Here is a 24,113-nt window from a genome sequence, read left to right as displayed (position 1 = left end):
TGCTTCACCTGTTGACTGCCTCACTGACCACTTTGCCAGACAGAACAGCAGAGCAGCCAGCTACTGGCAGAGGCACCTTATCCAATTCTTTTTTCTCAAGCCAGAGAAATGAGTTGCCTTTGAAAGTCTCTGCAGACTTCCTCAGTTTCCCCCCCCAAGTCTCGCACGACAACTTTGCAGTTCATCAGCTACCCCAGCCGCCTTCTGGGTATCTAGGAGATGGCGTGCTATTCTCCTAAATTGCCTTGTACACAGCTACAGTAACAGCAGGGGCCAGTTGCCACACAAATCAGATGGCATTTTTTCAATGCACAAGACAGCATGGGAAGGATTTCACTGTGCCTCAGTGCTGGCACAGCCGCGCTAGCTCTGTGCAAAGTCACAGGGTTTACTCCCCAGTGCCTAGCACCGAGCAAGGGCAGTTCTAGTGCTCACAGACCAGAGCTGGTGCATGCACGTGCCACAGCAGCCAGATTACTCTGGGTGCCCACGACTGGTACATACCCCAGGGTGCCTGCGGTGCTCCCTGCCGTGCAGGGGGTATGCTCCTAACCGGTAGTGCTGAGCTCCCCACCCCACGGTCCGCAAATACGATGTTACCTGAAAGACTCCCTGAAGATGTGCACAGTTATGGGAAAGACGACGATTACACCCAAGCCATGCTAGAGCAGATGAAGGCGGGTGCTGTTACTGGCACCCCAGGGAGGGGGGTGCCAGGACACAAACTGGGCTGGAAGGAGAGGAGGTTGCCCACCCTGACCCAGGCACTAGCCCTGTGAAGCCACCCCTCCTCGTCCAGCCCTGCAGCCCCCAGCACAGCCAGCCCCTCTTGCAGCACGGGCACTGCGCTGAGAGGGTTGGGGAGCCAGGCACCCTTGACGGAGAAGTTACGGACAGCCTCTTGTTTGTGCTTAGTTATCAAAGTGAATCAGGTGACTTCCTTCTCGTCCCTTGGGGCTACAGGCAAGCAGGGGCTGCCAGCCAAGCTGGGAAGGGAAGTGCAATCGTGTTGCAAGAAGTTTGCACCGAGGCTGAGGTCAGCGGCCGGGCCGCTCACGTGGCCTGGCTGTATAAAGCTGGATGCTGAGCCGGGCTGCCCAGCTCAGAGCTTCGCTGTCCTGGGAGCAGCAGGGAAGGAGGAGAGCACGAGCAAGAAAAAACAACAGGCAAGCGGAGGAGTGAAACGACGTGGAGAAACATGGAAACTTCCCAGGCACACCGATCTGAAGGGTGAGAGTGGGATGGGAACCAGAGGGGATTTTTTTGCCAGAGGAGTGTTGCATTTCTCCCCTTGCTTTTAGGCACGCTGTTCCTGTTTCTGCTCTGCAGGGAACGGCATGTGCCTGCTTTCACCTCTGGATGGAGTCTGTCAGTCTTCCTTGCTCGGACAGCGTTTGGGATGCTAGTGCTCCCTGATTCCCATCCACGGCTCTTGGGAATGCTCTGCTCCTTTTCCTGCCACCCCAGGCTCCCCTTTTTTTCCTGGAGAGCTAAGATCCATTTTGCCAAAGGAGAGTGACAGCATTGCCTTCTGTTTTGTGGCTCTTCCACAGCATGTCCAGGGACCTGTCAGAACTGATGAAGGAAGCTACCAAGGAAGTGCACGAGCAGGCGGAGAACACGCCGTTCATGAAGAACTTCCAGAAAGGGCAGGTGTCGCTCCATGAGTTTAAGGTACTTTTGTAGCAGCATTACTTGGGGATGGGATTTCCTCGCCAGGAAATAAAACGTCAGATCAGATGGGGCTGTGCAGGGTCTAAAGAAGGGGGGGAGGATGGGGACGGCATGAGGAAGGAGGTCCTTTGCATTACAACTGTCTGGTATCACCATCTCCTGTGCAAAACATGCTCTTCATCAAACTCCAGCATCCCAAGATCTTACCAGCTCCTCTTGCAGAAGGCAGCACAGGATTGTGCGTATCAGGATGGACAGCCAAGCTGCAACAGGATAAAAAAAGACAAAGAGCTGATGAGATTAAGGCAATTGCTTTTCTCTTTCCTCATAAATGCCTGCATGTTAATTACTGGCAACGATAGGTAATGGAGATACGACTATATGGAGATACTTGAGCAGCTGAAATGCCCCAAAGAGGGAGAATACTAAATTTACAGCACTCTAAGCAGCTACAGCTAGAATAATAGTGAGAAAGTGAGTATGTGGGATCATCTCTGGCACTGACCTTTGCAATGTTTCAGTTGTCACCTGGTTTATACCAGAGCTGATACTGTGAACATTAATAAGGGAGGCAGACTGAGTTTGAGCAAGCCATGTCTGCCACTAGCGTATAGAAGCTCGTTACTTTTCTTAAGATAAAAGAGAAACATTTGCAGATATTAGTCTGCTCTGACCTAGCTAGATACATGATTCCTGGGATCTGAGCTACATAACAAAGCCAGGAGCAAAAACAAGGCACACACCTGGGCCAGAATTTCCTGGGAGGCTATAGGATGTGACGCATGGACTTGCAAATAACAGCTAGTGATCCAACCTGTGGCTTAATTACTTTGTTGTTGAATTGTTCCTTAGCAAATAAATCCACAAGAGCAGGAAAAAGACTACTTATTTCTGGCAGGTTGCATCCAGGATACTTAGTCAAGCATAAATTTAATCTCACGTGCCAATTTCCTGCTGTTAGAAATGTGACATTGGTTAGGCAGTGAACTTTGAGACAGGCTGGCAGTAACATAAAAAGTCAGGCCCTCACAAATACAGCCCAGTTTCTCAGAAGATATTTACATACTGTCAGGGAGAGTGAGATGTGATGTGGGTTTTAAAAAGCAACGACAGCTTTCAACATTTCCCATTAAACCACTACTTGCCTCTGAAAACAACCAGTCACGTTATATTTTCTTAATTTGTTAGGCAATGCTCCTGTATTTTGTTTCTTTTCCAGTAAGCTGGGTAACAGGTTATTGTTTAAAAACCTCTGTTTTTGTTTACTCTCTTGGCAAACCTATATATCTACCCTGATACGTGACTCCCCAGACTGACTATTTGTTTCCACAACCAAGCCACTGCCTGTGTGCTTATCAAAGTCCTATTTGCTGGCACAGTGGGGAAAAGTTGAAACGGCAACTCCTTTACTGCAGAACTGACTGCTTTATGGGAGAGAAAACTTTCTCTCCTGTCTACCAGCATAACATTCCCCAAGCCCCCCACCCCAAACCCCACGCACCCGTACTGCAATACCTTCACGTTTTACCCTTTACTGCTGATAAGGGATTCCAGTCCAAGGAAGGGGTGCTGTGGCTGTACACATGAATACAGCCTCTGAAAAGAGTATGCCAGGGGAAGGAAAGAATACAGCCAGACTGTCTTATTCCACGTGGAAAAGCTGGCAGATAGAAGAGAATTGCGTAAGCTGGGGAAAACAACAATAACAGTGGTTTCAAAATTGAGAGGAGAACGCACAGCCTCGCAGCACTCCTTCACAAAGGCATCTGTCAGAGGCACGCTGTGCTTCCAGCCTCCTTTTATGTTGTCTCCTCGGGGCAACCAAGGAAGCAACCCCACTTGCAAGACCAAATGAGGAGAGCAGTGGTGTCTCAGTTCCCAGGATGGTGGGATGCCAACAGGATGAATACATTGAAAAATAAACAGGGTGTGTCATCATCTCCCAAGGCCCCAGCAAGGGAAGCCACATCTTGAGGCATTCAGATTTAAACAATGCACCAGCAAATATACCTTTGGGAATACCCTATTGACTGAGGGAACAGGGAGAATAGGCCAGGCATGACATAAGATGGCTCCAGTTTCCAGTACATCAAGCTGCAAGATCTTTAACTTAAAAGGTGAAGGCAGCAGCTTTTAAGGGCAGGTAAGACCAGTATCTTGCTGAAAAGGGCTTAGGTCTTACCTGATGCTGCCTCAAGCAGAAGGGGAAGAGCTAAAGGTGTCTCACTGCACCTTGCAGCTCTGTTTTCCACATGGGAAACCTGCAAAACTACAGTCGTGCACGACTGACTCACACGGGGTGTGCCCACAGGTGCCTTTCTTGTTAGCAGGATTTGTCCCTCAAACCTGAAGACGACAGACAGATGCACCTGTAGCTCATCCTCTTCCTTCTCTTTCAGCTGGTTACGGCATCCTTGTACTTCATCTACTCTGCTCTGGAGGAAGAGATTGAACGTAACAAGAACAACCCAGTTTATGCCCCTGTGTATTTCCCAGTGGAGCTGCACCGGAAAGCTGCCCTAGAGGAAGACTTGGAGTACTTCTACGGCAGCAACTGGAAGGAAGAGATCCCATGTCCTGAGGCTACTCAGAAATATGTCGAGAGGCTCCACTATGTAGGCAAGAACCACCCAGAGCTCCTGGTGGCCCATGCCTACACTCGGTATCTGGGAGACCTGTCTGGGGGGCAGGTGCTGAAGAAAATTGCCCAGAAGGCCCTCCAGCTGCCTAGCACGGGAGAAGGGCTGGCTTTCTTCACGTTTGATGGAGTCTCCAATGCCACCAAGTTCAAGCAGCTCTATCGCTCCCGCATGAATGCCCTCGAGATGGACGTTGCCACTAAGAAAAGAGTTTTGGAGGAGGCCAAGAAAGCATTCCTGCTAAATATACAGGTGAGTAACAACCAGCCAGCCCTGCCTGCCCACACCCTCTCTGAAACAAGATAATAGCTACAGAGTTTCTGGGAAGTTGTGACGAGCAAGCTAGTCAGATGGCTACACTTGTCCAACGTGGCAGCCTAGTAAAAGGCTGGTCTCCGAAAAGCTTTTCTTCCTCCCTCAGGGTTTGAATTCAGTCTCTTCCATGCACCAGTATTCAGATACGAATGAGGGCTTATACTGGGAGTGGGGATCACCACCCATCTGTCCTACCTCTATAGTATAGCTCCACAGGTCCTCTGTGCATGCTTACTAGCCACACAGGTACCTTGCTTTCCCTCCCATCAGATGGGCAATACCTGAGCTGGAAGCTTCTGAGAGAACCTGTGAAGCGAACAAGAAGCATGAAAGACATGCTCTTGACCCCACAGGCAGGTTATGTTTTGTGCAAAAAGTACCAAGAGACTTAGACTGAAGGCTTGTGTCTTCCTCTAGTTCTTAAAGTGCCTGGGGCAGGGGCAGGGAAGAGGTGGCCACCTAACGAGACAGTATTCCCTCTTCTCAGGTGTTTGAGGCATTGCAGAAGCTGGTGTCTAAGGGCCAGGAGAATGATCACCCCGTGCAGCCGAAGGCAGAGCTTCGCACAAGGAACATGAACAGGTCATACCAGCACGGTAAGCCACTTCCAAGGGCAGGTGTTTAACATTGCCCCTTTGTGGTTTTGCTTTCCTTCCTTTGTTGTCCTTTGTAAAAGCCACTGAGAAATGAGCATGAGATGCTTCTCCAGCCATCAGCAGCAGTGCAAGGTGCGATGGTGTGTGCAAAGCTCCTTCTAGACACGACTGAGGAAGGATGACACGTGGGCTCTCCAGAAATAGTGTCAGTGAGGGAGCTTTACAAGAAGAGACTCCCCTCTCGTCCTCTTAGGCTTTAACAAGGGCAAGGTTTGCTCGCCACATGGGTTTTGACCACAGGGAAAACTGGTTGAGTTCACAGAACTAAAGGCAGCACTTTTGGGCCCAGCAGATCAGCCACGGTGCTGTGATTCTGACAGAAGTTTCTTTCAGACACAGATCCCTATCCCAACAGCCTGTCCTTTTGGATTAAATCTCCCTCTGGTCACTTTTCTGCCTTCCAGAAGCATTTACTGAAAGCACTCCTGAAAGTGTGCTGGGTTTGCAGTGAACATCATTCTGGATGGTGCAACGTAACCAGCTGGGAAGTGGGGATGTGCAGGCTGCCCATCAGTTTTGCAAGACTTAAAAAGCTCCACTGCTGGCAAGGGCCGATCCCGAACTGGGCGAAGCCCGAGCAGCAGCTGCAAGCAAAGCAATCCCTTTTCAGTCAGGCTTGTGACTGAGTGAGGAGTGGGCTCAGATGTTTACAGAGGAGAGTGGTTTCCCTGATAACGTGTGATGCAAATAAAAAAGCCCTTATAAAGACCTACTGATTCTGAAACAAAAAGGGAGATTTTTCAGTGCATACGGGACTGAACCACAGTTTTCCTGTGGCAAAAAATATAAAGCAGACCTCATCTTACACATCTCTAGACAATGAAGCTTAAAGCTACTTCTTTAGGAAAGTGAGAAAAAGTTCTCTGTGAAGCTTTGCCATTCCTTTCCCAATATGCTCATAAAAGTAAGATTTTCAGAAAAGTTTGGTGTTGGATGAGGAATCCCATCCTGAAGTTACACTGAGAAAATTACCTGGAGTGCTGAGGACTGTTTAAGGTCATTCGATGCCTACGAATCAAACCAACGAAAAGCAGGAGACAAAATGCCTTTTAAAATTCTGACTTCGTTGGAGACAAAATGCCTTTTAAAATTCTGACTTAAGTATTTGGCTGTCTTCTGCACACATCAGGGGTTTGATGGAACTGGGCGGTGCATTTGTAAGCCTGTAAGGAGATAAGGGAAGAGGCCAGCACTTGCAGGTACTCAGATACAGGCAGGAGAGGTTGTGAGCCTTTGCGATTCCCAGGTCGAGCCTGCTGCTTCCCTTCCTCACTGACCTCAGGAGAGAAGAACCTGCTGCTGCCGCTTCCCCCAGCCCAACCAAGCTCTGGCCTTCCTCCCTCTCCCCTTGACAACTCCAGCAGGGTCTGCTCTGGCAGTGGGGAGAGCAAGCGATACCAGCGGCTTCTTGCCTCACCCTCTTCTTACCCACCTTTTTTTTTCTCCTTCCCTACTTGATCTAGGTCCAGCACCTGGGAAAGAAAGTGAGAAGACAAGTGGGAGACACAAAGACATGATGCCCACAACTCCCCTGGTGCGGTGGATCCTGGCGCTTGGCTTCCTAGCCATGACAGTTGCCGTGGGCTTATTTGCCATGTGAAAGAGCAGGACCTTCCTTTTCTTTGTGCCTTCCCTCATCCTGAACTAATCCACCTTTCCCAGTCCTCGTGAGAGAAATCCCCCCCGACTGGCTACTGTGATCTTGGCTCTGCCACTAATATTAGGAGACTTTTCTCCCCAGAAATCAAACAGAGTGCTGTAAGGGGGTTCAAAGTCTCTCTCATGCTTGGTGTCAGCTCTTCTCAGAGACTAACTTTACCACCAAAAACTATGGGTAGAAAAGGCTAAAAACAACAGCCAAGAATTGTCGTTGCCTTACAGAGTGCCTGCAAAATCCTACAGGATCAGAAACACAGCTTTGACATGTGTCTCGCCTCAGAAATACGACGCTCCCCAGAGCTCTGTTTGCTCAATTTTTTTATACTGCTAGATAATACTGTGATCACTTTTTCTGTGGAGCCACACGGCTCCTGTGAGTTACAGACTGTTTTCTATGACACTAGTAGGTCTTTGTTAATTCTTTCTCCAATCATTTTTGGTTTTTAAAAAGCAGAAGACGGTTGTTGAAGATACAATGTCATCCTCTTGTCTGGTTATATAATTTATACACATAAACTTCAATGTAAAATCTTCAGGCCTGGTGGTTCCTGTTATTAAAGCCTTACCTGGGAAGAGAGGAGGAATCTTTCTTCCTCCCAGTTCTGTGTCTTTTGAAGCTGCTGCCCCCACAGCCATGACAATAGACGGAAGTGGGAGCTATCATCAGAGCCAGACTCTGCTCCCACTCAGTGCTAATAATAACCTGTTACAAGCTGGGGCAGGTTTCTTCAGCTCCTACACACTGGTCTCTATTTCTAGAAACCACACGAAATTCTGTGAACATATAAAGTATTTTTAAGGGGTGGAAGCCATATGCGAGAGCTGGCTGCTATTCTGTTAAAAGGAAAAGGTGATGGGACCCTCAACCTGTCAAAACAAGGACAGCTGTCCCTGACTGCTACCAGCTAAGGGTTCCATTACCAGACTGTCTTTGCCAGAACTTTGCCAGCACAAATCAGAAAAGCAAGTATGTCTTCACCACCCAGAAATGAAAGGCACAGTAGGTTTTGCTCCTACGAGGCAGGTAAATGAGAGACATCAAGCATGCACACCCTCACCTAGGTAACAAACCAACCCAACTTACTCCCAGGATTCAGCACACACACGGCATTGCTAAAGACACTCCAAACACACAGGACTGCTGGAGCAGCCCATGCATACAGCTTTCTTTCCCCTCTTTTTGCTGAGGCAGATATCTGCAGGGCTGGCTTTGTGGCCAGCCACTATTACGGCCATAGGCCCTATCTGCTTTGGAGGGTCCTCTAACACAGGAGTCACTGCAGGAGAGGGTGCAGTTTGGGTATGGCACAGCAGGCACACTGACAAGGCCATTACCTATCACCTCAGAGTCCCTTCCTCTCTTTCTACCAGAAAGCCTCTGTGATCAACCTGTCTCCGTGATGCCGTCTGTTCTGGTTGTGACCTTAATCCCAAAGACATGCTTTCCTACTGATCCGTTTTAACGATCAGCACTGAACCTGCTCAAACAGCAAGAATCAGAAGGCAGGTCCTGCTGAGAATAAGCAGTGGGAAAGATGGGCTGTCATTAATCTCAGGCGCTTCTCTGCCCTGCCTCCCTTCCAAAATCCCCTTTAATGCTTCTCTATTTGGACCCATTTGCCAACGCCTGGTAGAAAAAACAGTTAATTCTTTAAAAAAAAGATATCTGAAAAGCTGGGATATGAGCTTTAAAGCTATTAAAATACAAGAACATTCAAATTCATATTAAGTTCTACCTATTCAGTCCCTCTAACCCACTCCAACTAAATCATTATGTTCATTCAACCATGCTGAACAACTAACAAAACATTCCAAACACGCAAACAAATGCCCACGAGCTCTGAAATGCACTCTTGCCACACTCGGCCCCTCCTGCCGCTGAAAGAGATCATAACTGTGACCTCAAAGTTAGGAAACCTGGGTCCAGCCTGCTCACGGCAGAAGGGGTGTGGTGCTCTGGGTATCGCACGGCCATTGCGCTACCGCACGCTAGAGGACCCCAGACTGAGCTTCAAGCAGTCTTCAGAAGTAGAGGCTAAAGCTTTGCTTGTACTTGGCTGCGACACTGGTATCTGGTTTCTCTGCAATGACAGGATGGTCTGTTATTTTGCACCCGCCGCAGTTAAAACCTCCCTCGCACCGCACCGCGCCGCCCAGCTTCGTTTTCATCTCTGCTGGGCACGACCCCGTTTCTGAAGGGCCAGAATGCTGACGCGATGACCCGCCAGCCGCCCCCCAAAATACACCGCTAGTCACGAGACAAGCGCCCCGGAGAACACGCACGCTGAGGCGGCGGCAGCACCACCGGCAGCCGCCCCCGTTCGGGTGCCGCCAGCCCCGCTGCCCTGCCGGGGCCACCCCTGCGGCGGTGCGGCCTGCCTGCCATTTCCCCACAGCGCATCCCACCGCAACAGGCCCGGCCCGGCCCGGCCCCTCCAGCCTACAGCAACCTACCGCTCAGGGTCCACCACCCCCCGAGCCCCGCAGGCGGAGCCCCCAGCCGCCCCCCAGGAGCCGGCAGCAGTCATTCATTTTACCCTCGGTAACTAACGCCTCCGCCCACCCCTCGGCCTGCAACGCTGCCCCCGCCGCGGCCGCGCCTCCCACCCGACAGCTGGGGGCCACCGACGCGCTCCCCCCCCCCGCACCGCCACCGAGATCCCGCCCGCCATTTCGCCTCTCCCCTCCCCGCCCTTCTCCCCCAGATTTCGCGCCAAACCGCGCGCGGCCGGCAGGGGACGGCGCGCCCCGACCAATCTACGGCAGCGGCGAGGCCACGCGCTTCCTCCCGGGGCGGGGCGAGAGGACGGCGGGGGCCCAATCCGCGGCGGCGCGCTGCGGCCGGGCCAATAGGAGTGCGCGGGGGGGGCGGTGGCGCGCCCCGTGCGGCAGTTTGGTTTCCGCCGCGCGCTGCTTTTGCCGCGAAAAAGTTGGTGGCGGCTTCCCGCAGGTAGCGAGGTGCGGGGCGGGGCGGCGTGGGGTGGAATGGGGTGTCGGGGGTGTCCCTGGGGTGTTGGGGTGGGGGTGGAGGACGACAGGACCGGTGCGTGGGGTGAGTGCGGTGCGGCGGTGGGGGGGATCCCGTGGGACATTTGGTGCGGGGGGGTGGGAGGAGGAGGGGCCTGGGCCTGAGGCTGAGGCTGGGCCTGAGGCTGAGGCTGGGCCTGGGGCTGAGGCTGGGCCCGGGCCTGAGGCTGGGCCTGGGACGGGGCTGGGCTGGGGCTGACCGTGCACTCCCACCCCCGCAGGGGAGCAGTAGTCACCATGTCTGGCTTCGACGACCTTGGCGTTTTCTACAGTGACAGCTTTGGGGGTGATGCGTCGGTGGATGAGGGGCAGGTTCGGAAGTCGCAGCTGCAGAAGCGGTTCAAGGAGTTCCTGCGGCAGTACCGGGTGGGCACGGACCGGACGGGCTTCACCTTCAAATACAGGTGCTGCTGCAGCTGCTTTTCTCCTTCTGCACTTTACCCACTCCTCTCCATGCTTCCACTCTGCTGTTAACCTCCTGCCAGCTATGCACACCCCAGAGAGACAATAGCCCATGTCAGCTTTTTTCTTGCCATAGGCTGTGAAGAGCTCTTTGTCAGTATAAGAAATTTTGCCTTTCCCATTTAGCCTTATAGGAAAACTGAGGTCTGGTGTTCTCCCAGATTTTTTGGCAGCCAGGCAGAGGTAGCAATAGAGGGATCCGCACTGCCAGGCTTGCACTTAATTGTGAAATTCAAGGTCTGTCTTGAAGTTCTAGTGCTTTCTGGTCTGGAATTTTGTCTGTATCCATTAAAATCGGTGCAGCACTGTCCACGTGTGCCTTCTGAGGCTGGGAAGGTCCCTTGACCATCCCTTTGCCTGTGCAGCCTGGGGACACACCTGTAGAGCATGAACATGGAGATGTATCATGCCAGGGCTGGAACAGTCTTTCACCTTTCATCTCTGAATTTCATGGATCCTTCCTGGCTTTTCTAAGGAGAACATTGCCTGCTGTGCTATTACTTTGGTGTCTTTAAACCATATTTTAGGTATAATAGTGTATTATCTTGTGTAGAAGTTTTCCAATTGCCTGTCTGGTTGTTTAGTAAACCATTAGTGCTTTGCATTGTGACTGCAAGCCCTGGTGTCCCTGGTCTTTCTGTCATTTTCTGTTAAATTTCAAAGTGGTTTTGGGTGAAAGATTTGCCCTGGTCCCCCTGTGCTTCTCTTGGCATTCTCTTGATTTTCCCTGTTTGCTTTCCAAACCAAGGACTCCCTTCAGAACCTTTCTTCTCTTCTCCTTGCTTGTCATAAGGTCACTGTGGGTGACTGCTGCTTTCTGCCCTGCAAACCGCTTATTGCCTTCCAGGGATGAGCTTAAACGCCACTATAACCTGAGTCAGTACTGGGTGGAGGTGGAGATGGAAGACTTGGCCAGCTTTGATGAAGATCTTGCTGACTACCTCTACAAGCAACCAGCAGAGCACCTGCATCTGGTAAGGGTGGAGGAGGCTGGCAACCTGGCATGCTGACGTTGTCACATCGTGAGAGCAGCTCTGACAATATACTGTAATATACCTGTAATATCCTAGTTATTCCCTTTCTAGTTGGAAGAAGCAGCAAAAGAAGTTGCAGATGAGGTTACCCGTCCTCGTCCTTCAGGGGAGGAAACTCTCCAAGATATCCAGGTGATGCTGAGATCAGATGCCAATGCAGCCAACATCCGCAGCCTGAAGGTGAGGTGAATAGGCTGTCACACTGAGCAGTGAGTGACAGGGCTTCCTTGTGTGTGGTCGTGATTGCAGGAAAGCTTTTGGTACTTGATTGTGTAGTTCAGGACATGGGTTGTACATTAATTCACAAGGAGAGATACCCTGCAACTTAAATCACACTGCAAACGACTGTTATTGCTGGTCCCTGCTGCGGGGACATTATTGCTGTTGATGATGTTCTGCATGGAGTGTTTTGTTCTTTCCTCTCTTGCTTTGAAATCAGCATGGCTTAAGTCATGCCACATTCCTCTGTTGCTGCAGAGCAGAAGAGTGACATTGTGCAGGCTTTTTTGTTCTGGTACTTTAGTCTCATGAATGTGGGAAGTGTGGCTAAGAAAGAACTGTGTTTCTTTAGCTTCTATATTTTCCCAGCCATCCTCCAGTGATGACTTTCTCACCTTTCCTTTTCCTTTTCAGTCTGACCAGATGTCCCACCTTGTGAAGATCCCTGGGATCGTAATTGCAGCAACCCCTGTGAGAGCCAAAGCCACCAGAATAGCCATCCAGTGCCGTAGCTGCCGCAACACCATCAGCAACATCGCGGTGCGCCCAGGCCTGGAGGGTTATGCTCTTCCCAGGAAATGCAACACGTAAGGGCTGACATGGGGATACGTGCAGCAGGCTGGTGGGGGAAAAAAAGACTGTGCCCCCTTCTCTTCCTCCCCCTCCATCCCATGAGCACCGCAGAGTCAGCTCCCTGTTGCACCAGACAAGCATCTGTGCTGCCTTCTGCCTCCTCCCTACGTTTTGCCCTTGTGGCTGCATGCACCTGTGGCTGGCGAGTTTTAGTTCCATACATCCGTGGTCACGCTGGTTTTGATGCTGCCTGACCAGTGCTGCAAGCAGTGTTGAGCAGCCATGTCCAGGGAGTTCTTTTTATCTGTAGGGCATTTTGCCTCGTGTACCTAAAGGTTCATTCCTGCCTCTAGCTGTCCCATAATGCTGTGTTAAGCTGCTGTCCTTTTTCAAACAAACTTCTTTCTTCTGCTTCCCCCTCTCCAGGGGGCTGTTTTGCGTTACCTTCTGTAGGGATGCCTTGCTACTAACCTTCAAATCCTGCTTTACAGCTCTGGATGCCAATGTGAACTGTGAGCATGAGGCTGCCGCTGTGCTGCAGCTCCTACGCCAACTGAATCCTAGTGGGTTGCGTCTTCGAGCTCATGCCTGCCAGTATTATTTTCTGTGGCTTACCTATAATGCAACTTGAGAAGCCTTTGGGATAGGGATCGTTCCTGCACGTAGTCTGTATGGCACCTCACACCTGATCCTTGACTGTGTGAGTGCATCTGCACTCTTGTGTTACCCTCCCTGAAAGCTCTGCGTGGAGTCAGGCATCGGTAGTGATGTACTGAGACAGCAGCAGGACACGGAGGTGCTCCTTGTCTCGGAGAGCTTGTAGTCTAGCAAGGCAAATGCGTCTCGAGAGACTGAGAGGTTGATGGCAGCCTTGTCACATTGCTAATTGCTTTCTCACCAGAAACCACTTAACATTTGCTTTGTGTGCGAGGTCATAAAGAAAAATGCCCTGCTGTGTTGCTGAGCGTATACTGTTACCTTCTGTGTAATTAATGAATTACCTTCCTCCCTGCTTTTAGCTTGCAGGGGACAGGGGGAAGGCAGGGAGAGCACTCAGACAAGTATCACCCTGTTTATGGCTTGTTCTCCTGCATGCTTTCGGCAGCTGTTGACAAGACAGGGGGCTTGGTATGGCCTTGTGTGACTGCCATTCTCACCTGCTGGGCACTGCTCAGGGGGGCGGCTGCTCTGGGCTCTGTCACTGCTGTCCCCTCTACAGGGGGGCTCCCAGGGGTGGCTCTTGAGTGCCAGCAACTTTACCTGATTGATCTCTCCGCACAGAGAACAAGCTGGCCGCCCAAAGTGCCCGCTGGACCCCTATTTCATCATGCCAGATAAGTGCAAGTGTGTGGACTTCCAGATCCTGAAGCTGCAGGAGTCCCCAGACGCTGTGCCACATGGCGAGATGCCCCGGCACTTGCAGCTGTACTGCGACAGGTACCGGCGCCGTCTCCCCACCCTGGCCCCGCTGGGTGTTGCTGGTGCCATCCTTTCCCCCACTAAGATTCCTCTGCTTTCCCCTTCCTCCTCTTAGGTACCTGTGCGACAAAGTTGTCCCAGGGAACAGAGTCACTATCATGGGCATCTACTCCATCAAGAAATCTGCCCAGAGCAAGAACAGAAGCCGTGACAACGTGGGCGTGGGCATCCGAAGTGCTTACATTCGCGTGGTGGGCATCCGGGTGGACATGGAGGGCTCAGGTGAGGGCTGCTTTTGGTGACCTGGTCTGTGTTGGTGGCTTGGCGTTGGGAGAGGCCCCTCCCTGAACAAGGTGGTCCCTCAGCAAGGACTGTGTGAAATCACAGCCTGGATCCTTCTCCGCTGCTTAGATGGCAGAAGGTTCAAACCAGTCCAGGGGTCTATCTTGCCCTGGATGCTCTGCAGTAGTCTCCTGTATGACTTTCAGTGATATTAAATGAGGCTTCAGCCTGAGTTCTCCAGGGTATTTAAGTGCTTTTATCTTATTGATCATAGTGGGAATCTACTAAGCCATCCCTGAGGATCTGGGCTGCAGTCAATAGTTACAATTGAGCTATGTATTTAAAACATGGTCCTGACTGTAATTCTCCCTCTGGTTCCTCCAGAGCTGTTTTGCCCAAGATCCTTCCTTTTCTCCTACCAGCCTCAAAGGACACAGCCTGCCTTGCTGGGATAGCAAATGCCTGCCCTCTCCACCCTTTCCACTTGGTGGCACTTGGCATGATCTTAAAGAAGGGATTTTGGTGGTGGCAGTGGGGGGGGAGTAGTGTCATTTACTTGAAAACATCCATTTGTTTGCTGTTGCATCACTCTCCTCATCTGTGTACAGGACATACCTTTGCTGGCTCAGTGACCCCTCAAGAGGAGGAGGAACTTCGTCGCCTTGCTGCTATGCCCAACATCTATGAGACTATTGCCAAAAGCATTGCTCCCTCCATCTATGGCAGCACCGACATCAAGAAGGCCATTGCCTGCCTCTTATTTGGAGGCTCTCGCAAGAGGTGAGGAAGAGTCATCCTGGTGGAGAGAGAGTGGTGGCATGGTTGTCATTTATCCACAAAGCCTTTGTACAGTCTTCTGGTGGTGCTGCCAGCCACCTGCCACTTTGTCAGCAATGCTTGAAAGGCTCACCCATCTTTCCTGCCTCTCTTCTTCCCACCCTGTCACTCCAGGCTCCCGGATGGGCTGACCCGCAGAGGAGACATCAACTTGCTGATGTTAGGTGACCCCGGTACAGCCAAATCGCAGCTGCTGAAGTTCGTTGAGAAGTGTTCGCCCATTGGGGTAGGTGGCTTGAGGGTGCCCCCTTGTAGTGCAGCTTGTTTCTTCCTTCTGCTCCTGGCATAGCACCAAAGACTAGACGGTGGTCACAGCAGATACCTGCCCGTGCATCCACAGCTGGATCAGCTGGCAGAGGTGCAAACTGCCATTTCTGGTGCTATCTTGGAAGAGGTGGGGTGCAGGACAGAGGGTGGAGGAGGGAAGGGGGAGCAGGTAATGCCTTTCATTATGATATGAGCCAGGCTATTTGCAGACATCAAAAGGTGTGACTGGTGCTGCTGTTTATTGTTGAATCTTGATCAGTGGAGAGGCTGGCTGGTCAGGACAAATGAAGTTGACTGCATCTCAGGCACGAACCTCTAGGCTGAACCCAGGCATGAAATTATACTTTCAGCTGTGCTTTCTTGTAGTCTCTATTAAACTCAGCCCATGACTACATTGTTTCATCGGCAGGGGGGGAAACAAAGCTAATGCAGCAGCCCACCAAACAATGAGTCAGTCCTTGTTCTGCACTGAATACCTGTATTTGTGTGTCTGCAAGCCATCTGGTGCGTCACAGCTGCTTAGTCCACGGGCTGGGACTAGGCAATAGTCTTGCTCTGTACGCAGCAGGTCTGCTTTTTGTATGTGCTGAGGGGTTTTGCTTGAGGTCCTTGAATTTCCTCCAGCAGTGCTGGATTTGGCAGTGCTGGAGGTGCTCCGGAGCCCTACAGCGGCTGACGTGCTGTCCCCTTGTCCTGCATGCTGCTAGGTTTACACCTCAGGGAAAGGCAGCAGTGCTGCCGGCTTGACGGCCTCAGTGATCCGCGACCCTTCCTCCAGGAGTTTCTTCATGGAGGGAGGAGCCATGGTGCTGGCAGATGGGGGAGTGGTGTGCATCGATGAGTTTGACAAGGTACCCGTGGGGCTGCTTGTGTGGGAGCAGGGAAGAGAGCCCTTGGGCTGCCAGCTCCTCCTGGGAGAGCCCAGAGCTGCAGGAGAAAGGGCAACTCCTGATGCTGCCTCATTTTCTTATGGGGAAGGTCAGGGCATGGGGCTGCAGGGAAATCCTGGTTATGTCCTGTGCTCTTGGGCAGAGGTTTCTTGCAGAGCTTTACCTTGGGGGTTAGCATCAGTGGGTGTGTATCTGAGGTCCAGCAGAGGTGACTGATGATGACTTTTTTTTTTTTTTTTTTTTCTCGCCTCTTTTTTTTCCCATCTTGGATGAGAAGATGCGGGAGGATGACCGTGTAGCCATTCACGAGGCCATGGAGCAGCAAACCATCTCCATTGCTAAGGTGGGCTGTGGGTGCACATCACCCCAGGGCAGGAGCCTGACTTGCCACTGAGTTTCTGAGAGCCCAGCAACCAATGGTCATGCATCTTCTGCCAGAATTGCCTGTTTTAGTGTCCAGGCAGTGGTTTTGATGGTTACTGGTTTCTCTGATCTGAGACTGGTCAGCCCTATGTGTAGGCTTTGGGTTGTCTTCTCTTAGGCAGCTTGAACTTCAACAGGGCTGAAATGAGCTCCCTTTGCTCTGCCTGTCCTCTGCTCCTCTAGATTTAGTAGTTTGGCTGATGTCCCTGTGTCACAGCCTGATGTCACTTCTTTTTCTTCCTTTCCACTGTTCTCCACCCCCTGAGGAGATTTACAGAAACTGTCTGATATCCTGGTACCAGGTCTTCTCTCAAATCAGAGTTTCTCTTTGTTTCCACTGCTCAAGCTTGCTTCTTTTTTTTTTTTTTGGTAGCAGTTCTGCTCCCTCCTGTTTGTTCTGGCCCACCCTTCAGCTGTTCAGCTGGTGGTAACAGAGCACCTGCCACAGCTTTTCCTTGCTGGTCGCTCTTGCCCTGCTACCTGCAGACCTGCACTTTGCCCCCGAAGTTGCCCAGGGACACTCAGCCCCAGCTGCCCAGGTTCTGGCGCAGGTCACAAACCTAGGGTGGGGTCTTGTGTGTCTTTGCCCTTGGCTTGAGGTTCAAATGAAGTTACTCAGTGCTCAAGTCTTAGCTGAAGCCAGTCCTCCTCTAGAAGGACATGTGGGAGCCCCACATAGCTCCTGTGCTGACCCTTCTCCAATATGGAACGACTACAGAGCAACTGGATGCTACTTAAGGGGTTTTATTTATGTGCAAGTGATTGAGGATGAGTCCTTACAAACTGCTTTAGACCTTTTGCTATGAGTTAATAGCCTTCTACCCTGCTGTGACACGGTCATGGTCTTGACCCCATCCATTCCTCCCTCCCTCCGCAGGCAGGAATCACAACCACACTCAACTCTCGGTGCTCAGTGTTGGCAGCTGCCAACTCCGTCTTTGGGCGCTGGGACGAGACCAAGGGTGAGGAGAACATTGATTTTATGCCCACCATCCTGTCCCGGTTTGACATGATCTTCATCGTCAAGGATGAGCACAACGAGGAGCGAGACATGGTGGGTTGGGGCATGTGGGTGCAGTGGGGACTCATGGTGCCCCGTTTTTTGGGAGGAGGAAGCAGGGGGGTTCCTGCTGCCTGACTGCCTTCTGCTCTCCTAGACACTGGCCAAGCATGTGATGTCCTTACACGTGAGTGCCTTGACACAGACTCAGGCGGTGGAGGGTGAGATCGAGCTGAACAAGCTGAAGAAGCTCATCTCCTTCTGTCGGACGTGAGTGAGAGGCATGACCTTTTGGCAGCGCCCAGGCTGCCCAGTGGGAGGGAGGCAGCGGTGAGGAGCAAACCACGCAGCAGATGCTTGCAAGTGGTGGCACCCAATCTGGGTGACCTTTTTTGAAGTCCCGTCTCAAAAAAAGGGAAGCAAGAGCAGCTCATAATGGTGCCACAGCATGGTGCAAGGAAGCGAGGGGTGTCTGGGGAACCCTCTGTGCAGGGGACCCTCCCCAGCGGCACTGCTTCCAGCTCCTGTCCCCCCTTGCAGGAGGTGTGGCCCTCGGCTGTCAGTGGCAGCAGCGGAGAAGCTGAAGAACCGCTACATCCTGATGCGGAGCGGCACTCGCCAGCACGAGCAGGAGAGCGACCGCCGCTCCAGCATCCCCATCACCATCCGGTGAGCAGCCCCGCCCTCCTCCTCCCCCCACCGAAACCCTCGGGATTGGGGTTGCATTACTGGGAGTCACCTGGGATAGCCCAGGAAGAGGGGGTTAGTGGGGTGCTGGGGTTTAGGGGAGCCTTCTGTGAACAGGGCAACATTGGAGGTGCCACGGGGGGGCAGAAGGTGGCCAGACCGGAGTAGGTGGGGGTGTCGGGTTGGGTGGAAGGAGAAGACCCCTCATAGCTACTGTAGAAAGCAGGGAACATCTCTTCTGGCTGCAGGCAGCTGGAGGCCATTGTGCGCATTGCTGAGTCCCTGGCAAAGATGAAGCTTCAGCCCTTCGCCACAGAGGCAGACGTTGAGGAGGCTTTGCGGCTCTTCCAGGTGTCCACCCTTGATGCAGCCATGTCAGGCAGCCTGTCAGGTGAGGGGGAGATGCTCTGTGCTGGGGGCAGGAGGGACATTATGGGTCTGGTTGCTCACGGCAGGGAAGACAAGCTCCCCTCCTTTTGCAGCATGATCAAACTAGTAGACTGCAACAAGGCTTTACCGTTGGTCAGATTCTACTGTCTGTGCTGTATCTCCTTCCTCCAGAGGTCAGACCACACTGCTCCTCCTCCATCCAGCCACCTCTCCCACCATCCTCAGGGCTATTTAACTACTTAGCTGAAACGAGCTACAGCTGCACATCATCCATGTCAATCAAGGCCACAGCTGCATGTTATCAATGCTAATCAACCCACTGCCTTCATTCCTCTGCACCCTCCCAGGACCAGGCTGGCAGGGGGTGCTACGAGACAGGTGCTGGACCTGCTTTCTGAGCAAAGGCAAAGCACTGCTTGTGGTGGCAAGGGACTGTTATGGCTGTGGGGCTGTGGCTCACAGGGAGGGCAACAACAAATAGCACCGAGGGTCTTCACCCATGCTGGACAAGGGAGGGATGGTCTTGGCTCCCTGTGGTCCCAAGAGCAGAGCCCAGTGCTGGAGGTGGTTCCCCAACCTGTTTGTCCTCTTAACATCTTTCCCCGTGGGGGTGGCAACTACATTTCCTTGGGAGGCAGCGTGGCACAAAGGGTTTGAAGGAAGCTCCAGCAGTCATGTCCGCATTCAGCTGTGTCTTTGGAGCTCCACAACCTTTGATGGTAGATTAGTTTATGGGTTTCCTAAAGTCTCAGACATGCTTCTTGTGGGACACACAGGAGATGGGCAGTGGCTTAGAGTGATGCCTGGGTGGCACAGGGAGTTCATGCAGGCTCTCCCTCCAGGGGCAGAAGGCTTCACGACACAGGAGGACCAAGAGATGCTGTCCCGCATTGAGAAGCAGCTCAAGCGTCGCTTTGCCATCGGCTCTCAAGTGTCAGAGCACAGCATTGTCCAGGACTTCACGCGACAGGTGGGACAGGGACCCTGCGGAGGGTTGGGCTGTGAAAGTGGGGACTCCAGGCTGCCGCTTGGGGGGTGAAAGCCATTCCCCAAGAGGTGGCTGAAGAGCGTTCTGGTCATACCTGCTTTTGAAGTTATTTGTAGGGAGTGGTGTGCAGTGTGATTGCAGAGTTTAAGGGAGTGAAGGAAGAATGCATTTTTCTGCAGAAGCACTGAGGTTTGGGGCTGTTTGGGTAGGTTGCTGTGCTACCCTTGCAACCAGAACCATTTGATTTATGATACTGGCTGCAGTCACACGTGAAATAGTGAAAGGAACATCGGCACCTGACGCCACAGGGCTCCTTCCCTTCAAAGAGGGACAAGCCAGGCTTTAGTGGAGGTTGCAGGTTTCTGCTGGACTCTAGTGAGCTTTCCACTGCCAGCTTATCTCCCCTTGTTCTCCCCTTTTCCAGAAATACCCAGAACATGCCATCTACAAGGTGCTGCAGCTGATGATGCGGCGGGGGGAGATCCAGCACCGTATGCAACGCAAAGTCCTCTACCGCCTCAAGTGACCTCCCCATCTCGCACTGAGAGGGAACCGCTGCTGTCTGACACCTGCGCGTGTACAGGCAGTGCCCCATGGCATTGGAGCCCGCTCCTGGAAGCAGCTTTTCCTTGGGGAGCCAAACAGCCCAGGGCCTCCCTCTTGAACCAGGGTTCGTTCGCGGTGGTCAGAGTTCCCCTTGGATGCTTTGTCACTGTATCATGTTGGTGTTTCTCTGAATTCCAAAAGCTTTTCGTGTGTATTAAAATAAAAACTAGTATTGGTAGCCCAGGGTCTTTGGCTGCTCGGAATGACAGAGGGAACGTATCCCCTTCCCCCTTGAGAGGTAGTGCAGGATTTTGGCTGGAAAGGCATCCCTCCTGCTCATCCCGTGTTACCCACACCCCAGCACCCCCCTGGGGACTTGCCTCAAAGCAGGATGCAATCCCATGGGCAGCACCAGCAGTCCTAAAGGCAGAAACTAATTTCTCACTCGGGGTTTGGTCTGTCTATTAAGATATAAATGCTGTTGGCACAGGCTGCCCTGTTGGGCTTTGGTGTGGGAAGCACCTTACCTGGTCACAGTGTGCAGCAGCTGCCGTCTTCCCAGTCTCCTGGCGGCAGCGGAGGAAACAGCCTGCTGTTCCAGGCTTCAAAGCTGCTCAGCTCTTCCCTCCTTCCCCTCTCCAAGGGCTGCAGCAGTCAAATGCTTTACCCTGCAGCAAAGCGCTGTGTGAGAGCCCTGCTGGAGGCATGGGCAGAGCCCCCCGTTTGCCCCACTGAGGATGGGGGTGCAGGGTGATGCCCAAGAGCTGTGTGCCCTCATCCAAGTAGCCTCTGCCACCTTGTTTATGTGCTGACTGCTGTAGGGACAGTGGTCCTGCTCACCAGGAACCTCTCGTGCTCTCTGCCCTGGGGTGGGCTTGTGCAGCCGCCAGTAGCCCTTCTGTATTTGCTGCATGACCTTGTGCTTGTCCAACCCTGCAGGTTTTTATCATTTCTAGCAAAGTAGTATTGGTTCTCTTCAATGTCCTCCTGAAGACCTAAGGTGCAGGTTGTCCCTTGCCAGGCACCTGGGGGCCACTGCCGGTGTGTGAGATGGTGAGGGACTGAAGGCAGTGAAGTCTTGGGCGTTGCAAGCGAGCAAAGACACTGCAGGTGCCAAGAGGCTGCTGCTATGTCTGTGGGTGACCTTCAGGCTGAAAAACACCACAGGAGAGGCTTCGTTAGCAAAAGAAACGTTCAGGGCCAGCAGAGGGTACCAGAGCCTTGAGGATGCTGGGCTGCGGTGCTGCACGCAGCGCTGCTCCCTCTGAGAGCAGGAACCAAGGGGTCCCTTGTGGGAGGGCGCAGAGTGTAGGGTACCCCCAGCCTGGCAGCTGTCACACAAGGACTAGGCTCTGCTGCAACCCTTGCCGGGGGGTTCAACAGCATCCTTCTGTTTCTGCACGGCTCACAGTGCACTCCTGATGGGGCTGGAGGTGGTTATGAGGTCGGGGGTCTGTCTAGAGGGGCCAGGGTCATGGTGGCCCTGGTGGGACTGGCTGCACATTCGAGAAACAACCTCCTGCTCTTCATTGTCTAATTTTTCGGATGGGGCTGACCACAAAGAAGGGCTGGAGGGGTGAAGAGGCTGTCCCAAAGGCTCCCAATAGGATAGGCAGGGACAGGTCTCCAGAAACCTCCCCTCAGTCATTGTATTGCCTTGTATTTTCCCTTTAAAAGACTCCTCTTCCCACACTGTTCCCTGGCTAGGAGGTAGGGCTGGAATAAGAGAAGGATGATGCTGCTCTGTGGAGAGGATCAGCTCCATTGAGGAGAAATAAATGAATATGGGAGTAACAGGGCCACATTCTCACCTGGAGACTGGAGTTCCCCAAACCGCCAGTGTCTATTTGAAAGCATCCTGCCCCCCTTGCAGGCTCCTGTGCCCCTGATCAAGCACTTGATATTGCAGCATCAGGAGGTTAAAGCAGGGTCAACACGGCCCCATGCAGCAGCGTGGTGTCATGGCTGTTTTCCTGCCACATGCTGTAGCCCACTCAGTGCTGTTGTAATGGCCCTACGGGTGTCTCAGCCCCTGCCACCCTTCCGCAGTACCTCTGTCCTTGCTTTGGAAATGCTGGCAGTGCCTGTCTGTCTGTGGTCCTTCTTCTGGAGGTGCAGCAAGAGCAAAGCAAACGAGGAGGTGAGTATGGGACTGATACCCACAGCCTGCTGTTAATGCTGCATCTGGAGGAAGATGTGAGCCTCTGTTTCCAGGCTTGGAAAGAGCACCCAGCAATGGGAAGAGGCTAGGTGGGCAGAGAGTGTGCTGGGAAAGGGACTGGCAAGTGGAACACAGTGCAAACAGCTCTGTTTCCATCACCCTTCTTGTTTCTTTCCTTCCTCCCTCCCTCCCTCCGCAGACATCATCCCAGCCTTTCTTCATGATCTTTGCCCTGTGCTGGAGCAGTAGTGCATGGGTGGATTTTGACTGCTGACTGCCAGTGGTGCTCAGGTGGTGCTCACAAGTTACAGAAGAGCCAGCGTCCCAAGGTACATCAAGCTATGCTGGGTGTTGGCAGGTGCAGAGGTTGGAAATTTTTTGGGGGTTGTTTTGTTGTTTTAATGACATGATAGGAGGCAGAGGCATGTTTCTGTGATGATGATCAGCATGATTGATCTCTTCGTGCTATAAAATGTGTTGATTATACAGCACAAGGTTATGTAAGTGTACGTACAGTTTGAGACATTGTTTAGCAACTAATATATGCAGCTCTATCACAAGAAGTGGAGCTGGGATGTGTCTAACTCCGGTATCATCTTGGAAATAGAGATCATTGATTAGTAATAGCTTGTTTTGAACATTGCACTGAAGATGGAAATTTTGTGGGGAACAGTTGGGTAAATGCTTGGCAATATGTACTTGACAAGGGGTTGGTGGTCCTCCTGGTGAAGACGACCAGCTTTTTCCTCAAATGATAACTACTTGATGAAGGATTGGTCATCCTCCTGATGAAGGTGCCTAAACTTTAGTCATCCCTGAGGTTCTGGCATGCTGAGACTTGGGACAGAGTCCCTGTCTAGGTGTCCTTTGGTGACCAAAAATACTGTTCTCAAATCCAGTGCTAACAGAGAGAGTAAAACCAGCCAGCCTTAGCCACTTCTCATCTGACCAGTGCAGCGTTCCCTTGCCTAGCCTGCTGACCTGGCCTTGTCCTTTACCTCAGTGCTATGGCGCCAGCACAGGAGGCCCCTTCCCCACCCTTGGCTGGTCACCTGGGGTAGTACAGCTGGATGAGTGAAACCACCACAAACCAGGCAGCTGCCAGGGATGCTCAGGTGCCTTTGATTCAAAGCTTGGGCTGGTGTAGGAGCCACCCACTTCTTGCCACAGTAATGGCCCCCGAAGAACTTGCAGATTACATGTGATTCTGTATGAGAGGTGTTCATCCCTGTGAGCTGGGAGGAGTTTCTCACTCCAAACAGATCCAGTGCACTGGGCTTTTGCCAGCCTTTTTGGATCTCTGTGGGAGGGCCAGGTTGGGATTCATCTGACCAGGTGTCAAGAGCTGTGTCTGAGCAAGGTGCTCCATGTCAGTGCAGGGGGGTGAGCGCTTCCAGACAGCAAGCTGTTTTATCCAAAGTAAATGTTTAAAAGAAACCAGAGAAGCTGTGCCCTAGTTGCATTTGTTTTCTCTCTGTTGACTACAAAAGGAGGTCAGGGCAACTAGACTGAGTAGGTATTTTTGCATCATAGGCATCTCAAACTGGGGAGATGTGCGTGTCCTTCCCCCCTGTGTGCTGCACCGCTGTATTGGAGAAGGGCTTTGGTGGAGGCTTGCTTTGGGTGGCTAACTTTGGGGCAGCTTCACTAGGTTTGATTCTCTTTCCTCTTACATCAAGCTCATCAGAATATCTCTCTGGAAATTCAGTGGAACTCCACTGCTGTAAAATCCAGCAAAGCTGAGTCATCACATCTGCACTGCTCAGATCTCTTCCATCTCTGTGTAGGATGAGAGCTGTTGCAATGCAACAACATAACCTCTGAGAGTGTTGTGAGTGTCACTTCCTCCATAAAATAAAACAAAACTGAACTGCAGAGTCCTGAGGGCTATTGCTCAAGGATGTGAGATAAACACTGGCAAGCAGAATATGCTGATATGGGCAACGTGAGAAACTATCTGAGCTG

General features: G+C 52.1%; 2 protein-coding genes and 1 long non-coding RNA gene across 5 annotated transcripts; 2 read left to right on the top strand and 1 right to left on the bottom strand.

Annotated features, from left to right (window-relative positions):
- The first annotated feature begins 1,071 nt into the window (after positions 1 to 1,071).
- HMOX1 (heme oxygenase 1) lies at positions 1,072 to 7,478 on the top strand. Its single transcript, XM_056340924.1, has 5 exons — positions 1,072 to 1,230; positions 1,554 to 1,674; positions 4,074 to 4,565; positions 5,116 to 5,224; positions 6,748 to 7,478. Exons 1-5 carry the CDS (start codon positions 1,199 to 1,201, stop codon positions 6,882 to 6,884), a joined length of 891 nt encoding a protein of 296 aa, XP_056196899.1. The 5' UTR covers positions 1,072 to 1,198; the 3' UTR covers positions 6,885 to 7,478.
- Positions 1,681 to 4,106, bottom strand: LOC130150225 (uncharacterized). 2 transcript variants are annotated; one of them, XR_008822158.1, is made up of 4 exons: positions 3,969 to 4,106; positions 3,190 to 3,334; positions 2,418 to 2,628; positions 1,681 to 1,937 (listed from the first exon to the last, which is right to left on the bottom strand). It is a non-coding gene; the product is annotated as an uncharacterized LOC130150225 (long non-coding RNA). The 2 variants fall into 2 exon arrangements; XR_008822157.1 differs by lacking the exon at positions 3,969 to 4,106 and having other exon boundaries at positions 3,190 to 3,821.
- A 2,299-nt stretch (positions 7,479 to 9,777) lies between the features above and the next one.
- On the top strand, positions 9,778 to 20,225 carry MCM5 (minichromosome maintenance complex component 5). 2 transcript variants are annotated; one of them, XM_056341620.1, is made up of 17 exons: positions 9,778 to 9,893; positions 10,192 to 10,374; positions 11,280 to 11,406; positions 11,518 to 11,646; positions 12,100 to 12,272; positions 13,540 to 13,695; positions 13,793 to 13,959; positions 14,568 to 14,739; positions 14,911 to 15,022; positions 15,771 to 15,914; positions 16,231 to 16,296; positions 17,254 to 17,430; positions 17,534 to 17,646; positions 17,917 to 18,045; positions 18,312 to 18,454; positions 19,296 to 19,423; positions 19,866 to 20,225. In XM_056341620.1, the coding sequence occupies exons 2-17, from the start codon at positions 10,208 to 10,210 to the stop codon at positions 19,965 to 19,967; spliced, it is 2,205 nt and encodes a 734-aa protein (XP_056197595.1). In that variant the 5' UTR covers positions 9,778 to 9,893; positions 10,192 to 10,207; the 3' UTR covers positions 19,968 to 20,225. The 2 variants fall into 2 exon arrangements, with proteins under 2 accessions (XP_056197595.1, XP_056197596.1); XM_056341621.1 differs by having other exon boundaries at positions 9,817 to 9,901.
- The last annotated feature ends 3,888 nt before the right edge of the window (positions 20,226 to 24,113 follow it).

This window comes from Falco biarmicus, chromosome 5 (genome assembly GCF_023638135.1).
Source record: "Falco biarmicus isolate bFalBia1 chromosome 5, bFalBia1.pri, whole genome shotgun sequence".
Lineage (NCBI taxonomy): Eukaryota > Metazoa > Chordata > Aves > Falconiformes > Falconidae > Falco > Falco biarmicus.
This window is presented reverse-complemented; position numbering and strand designations above follow the sequence as displayed.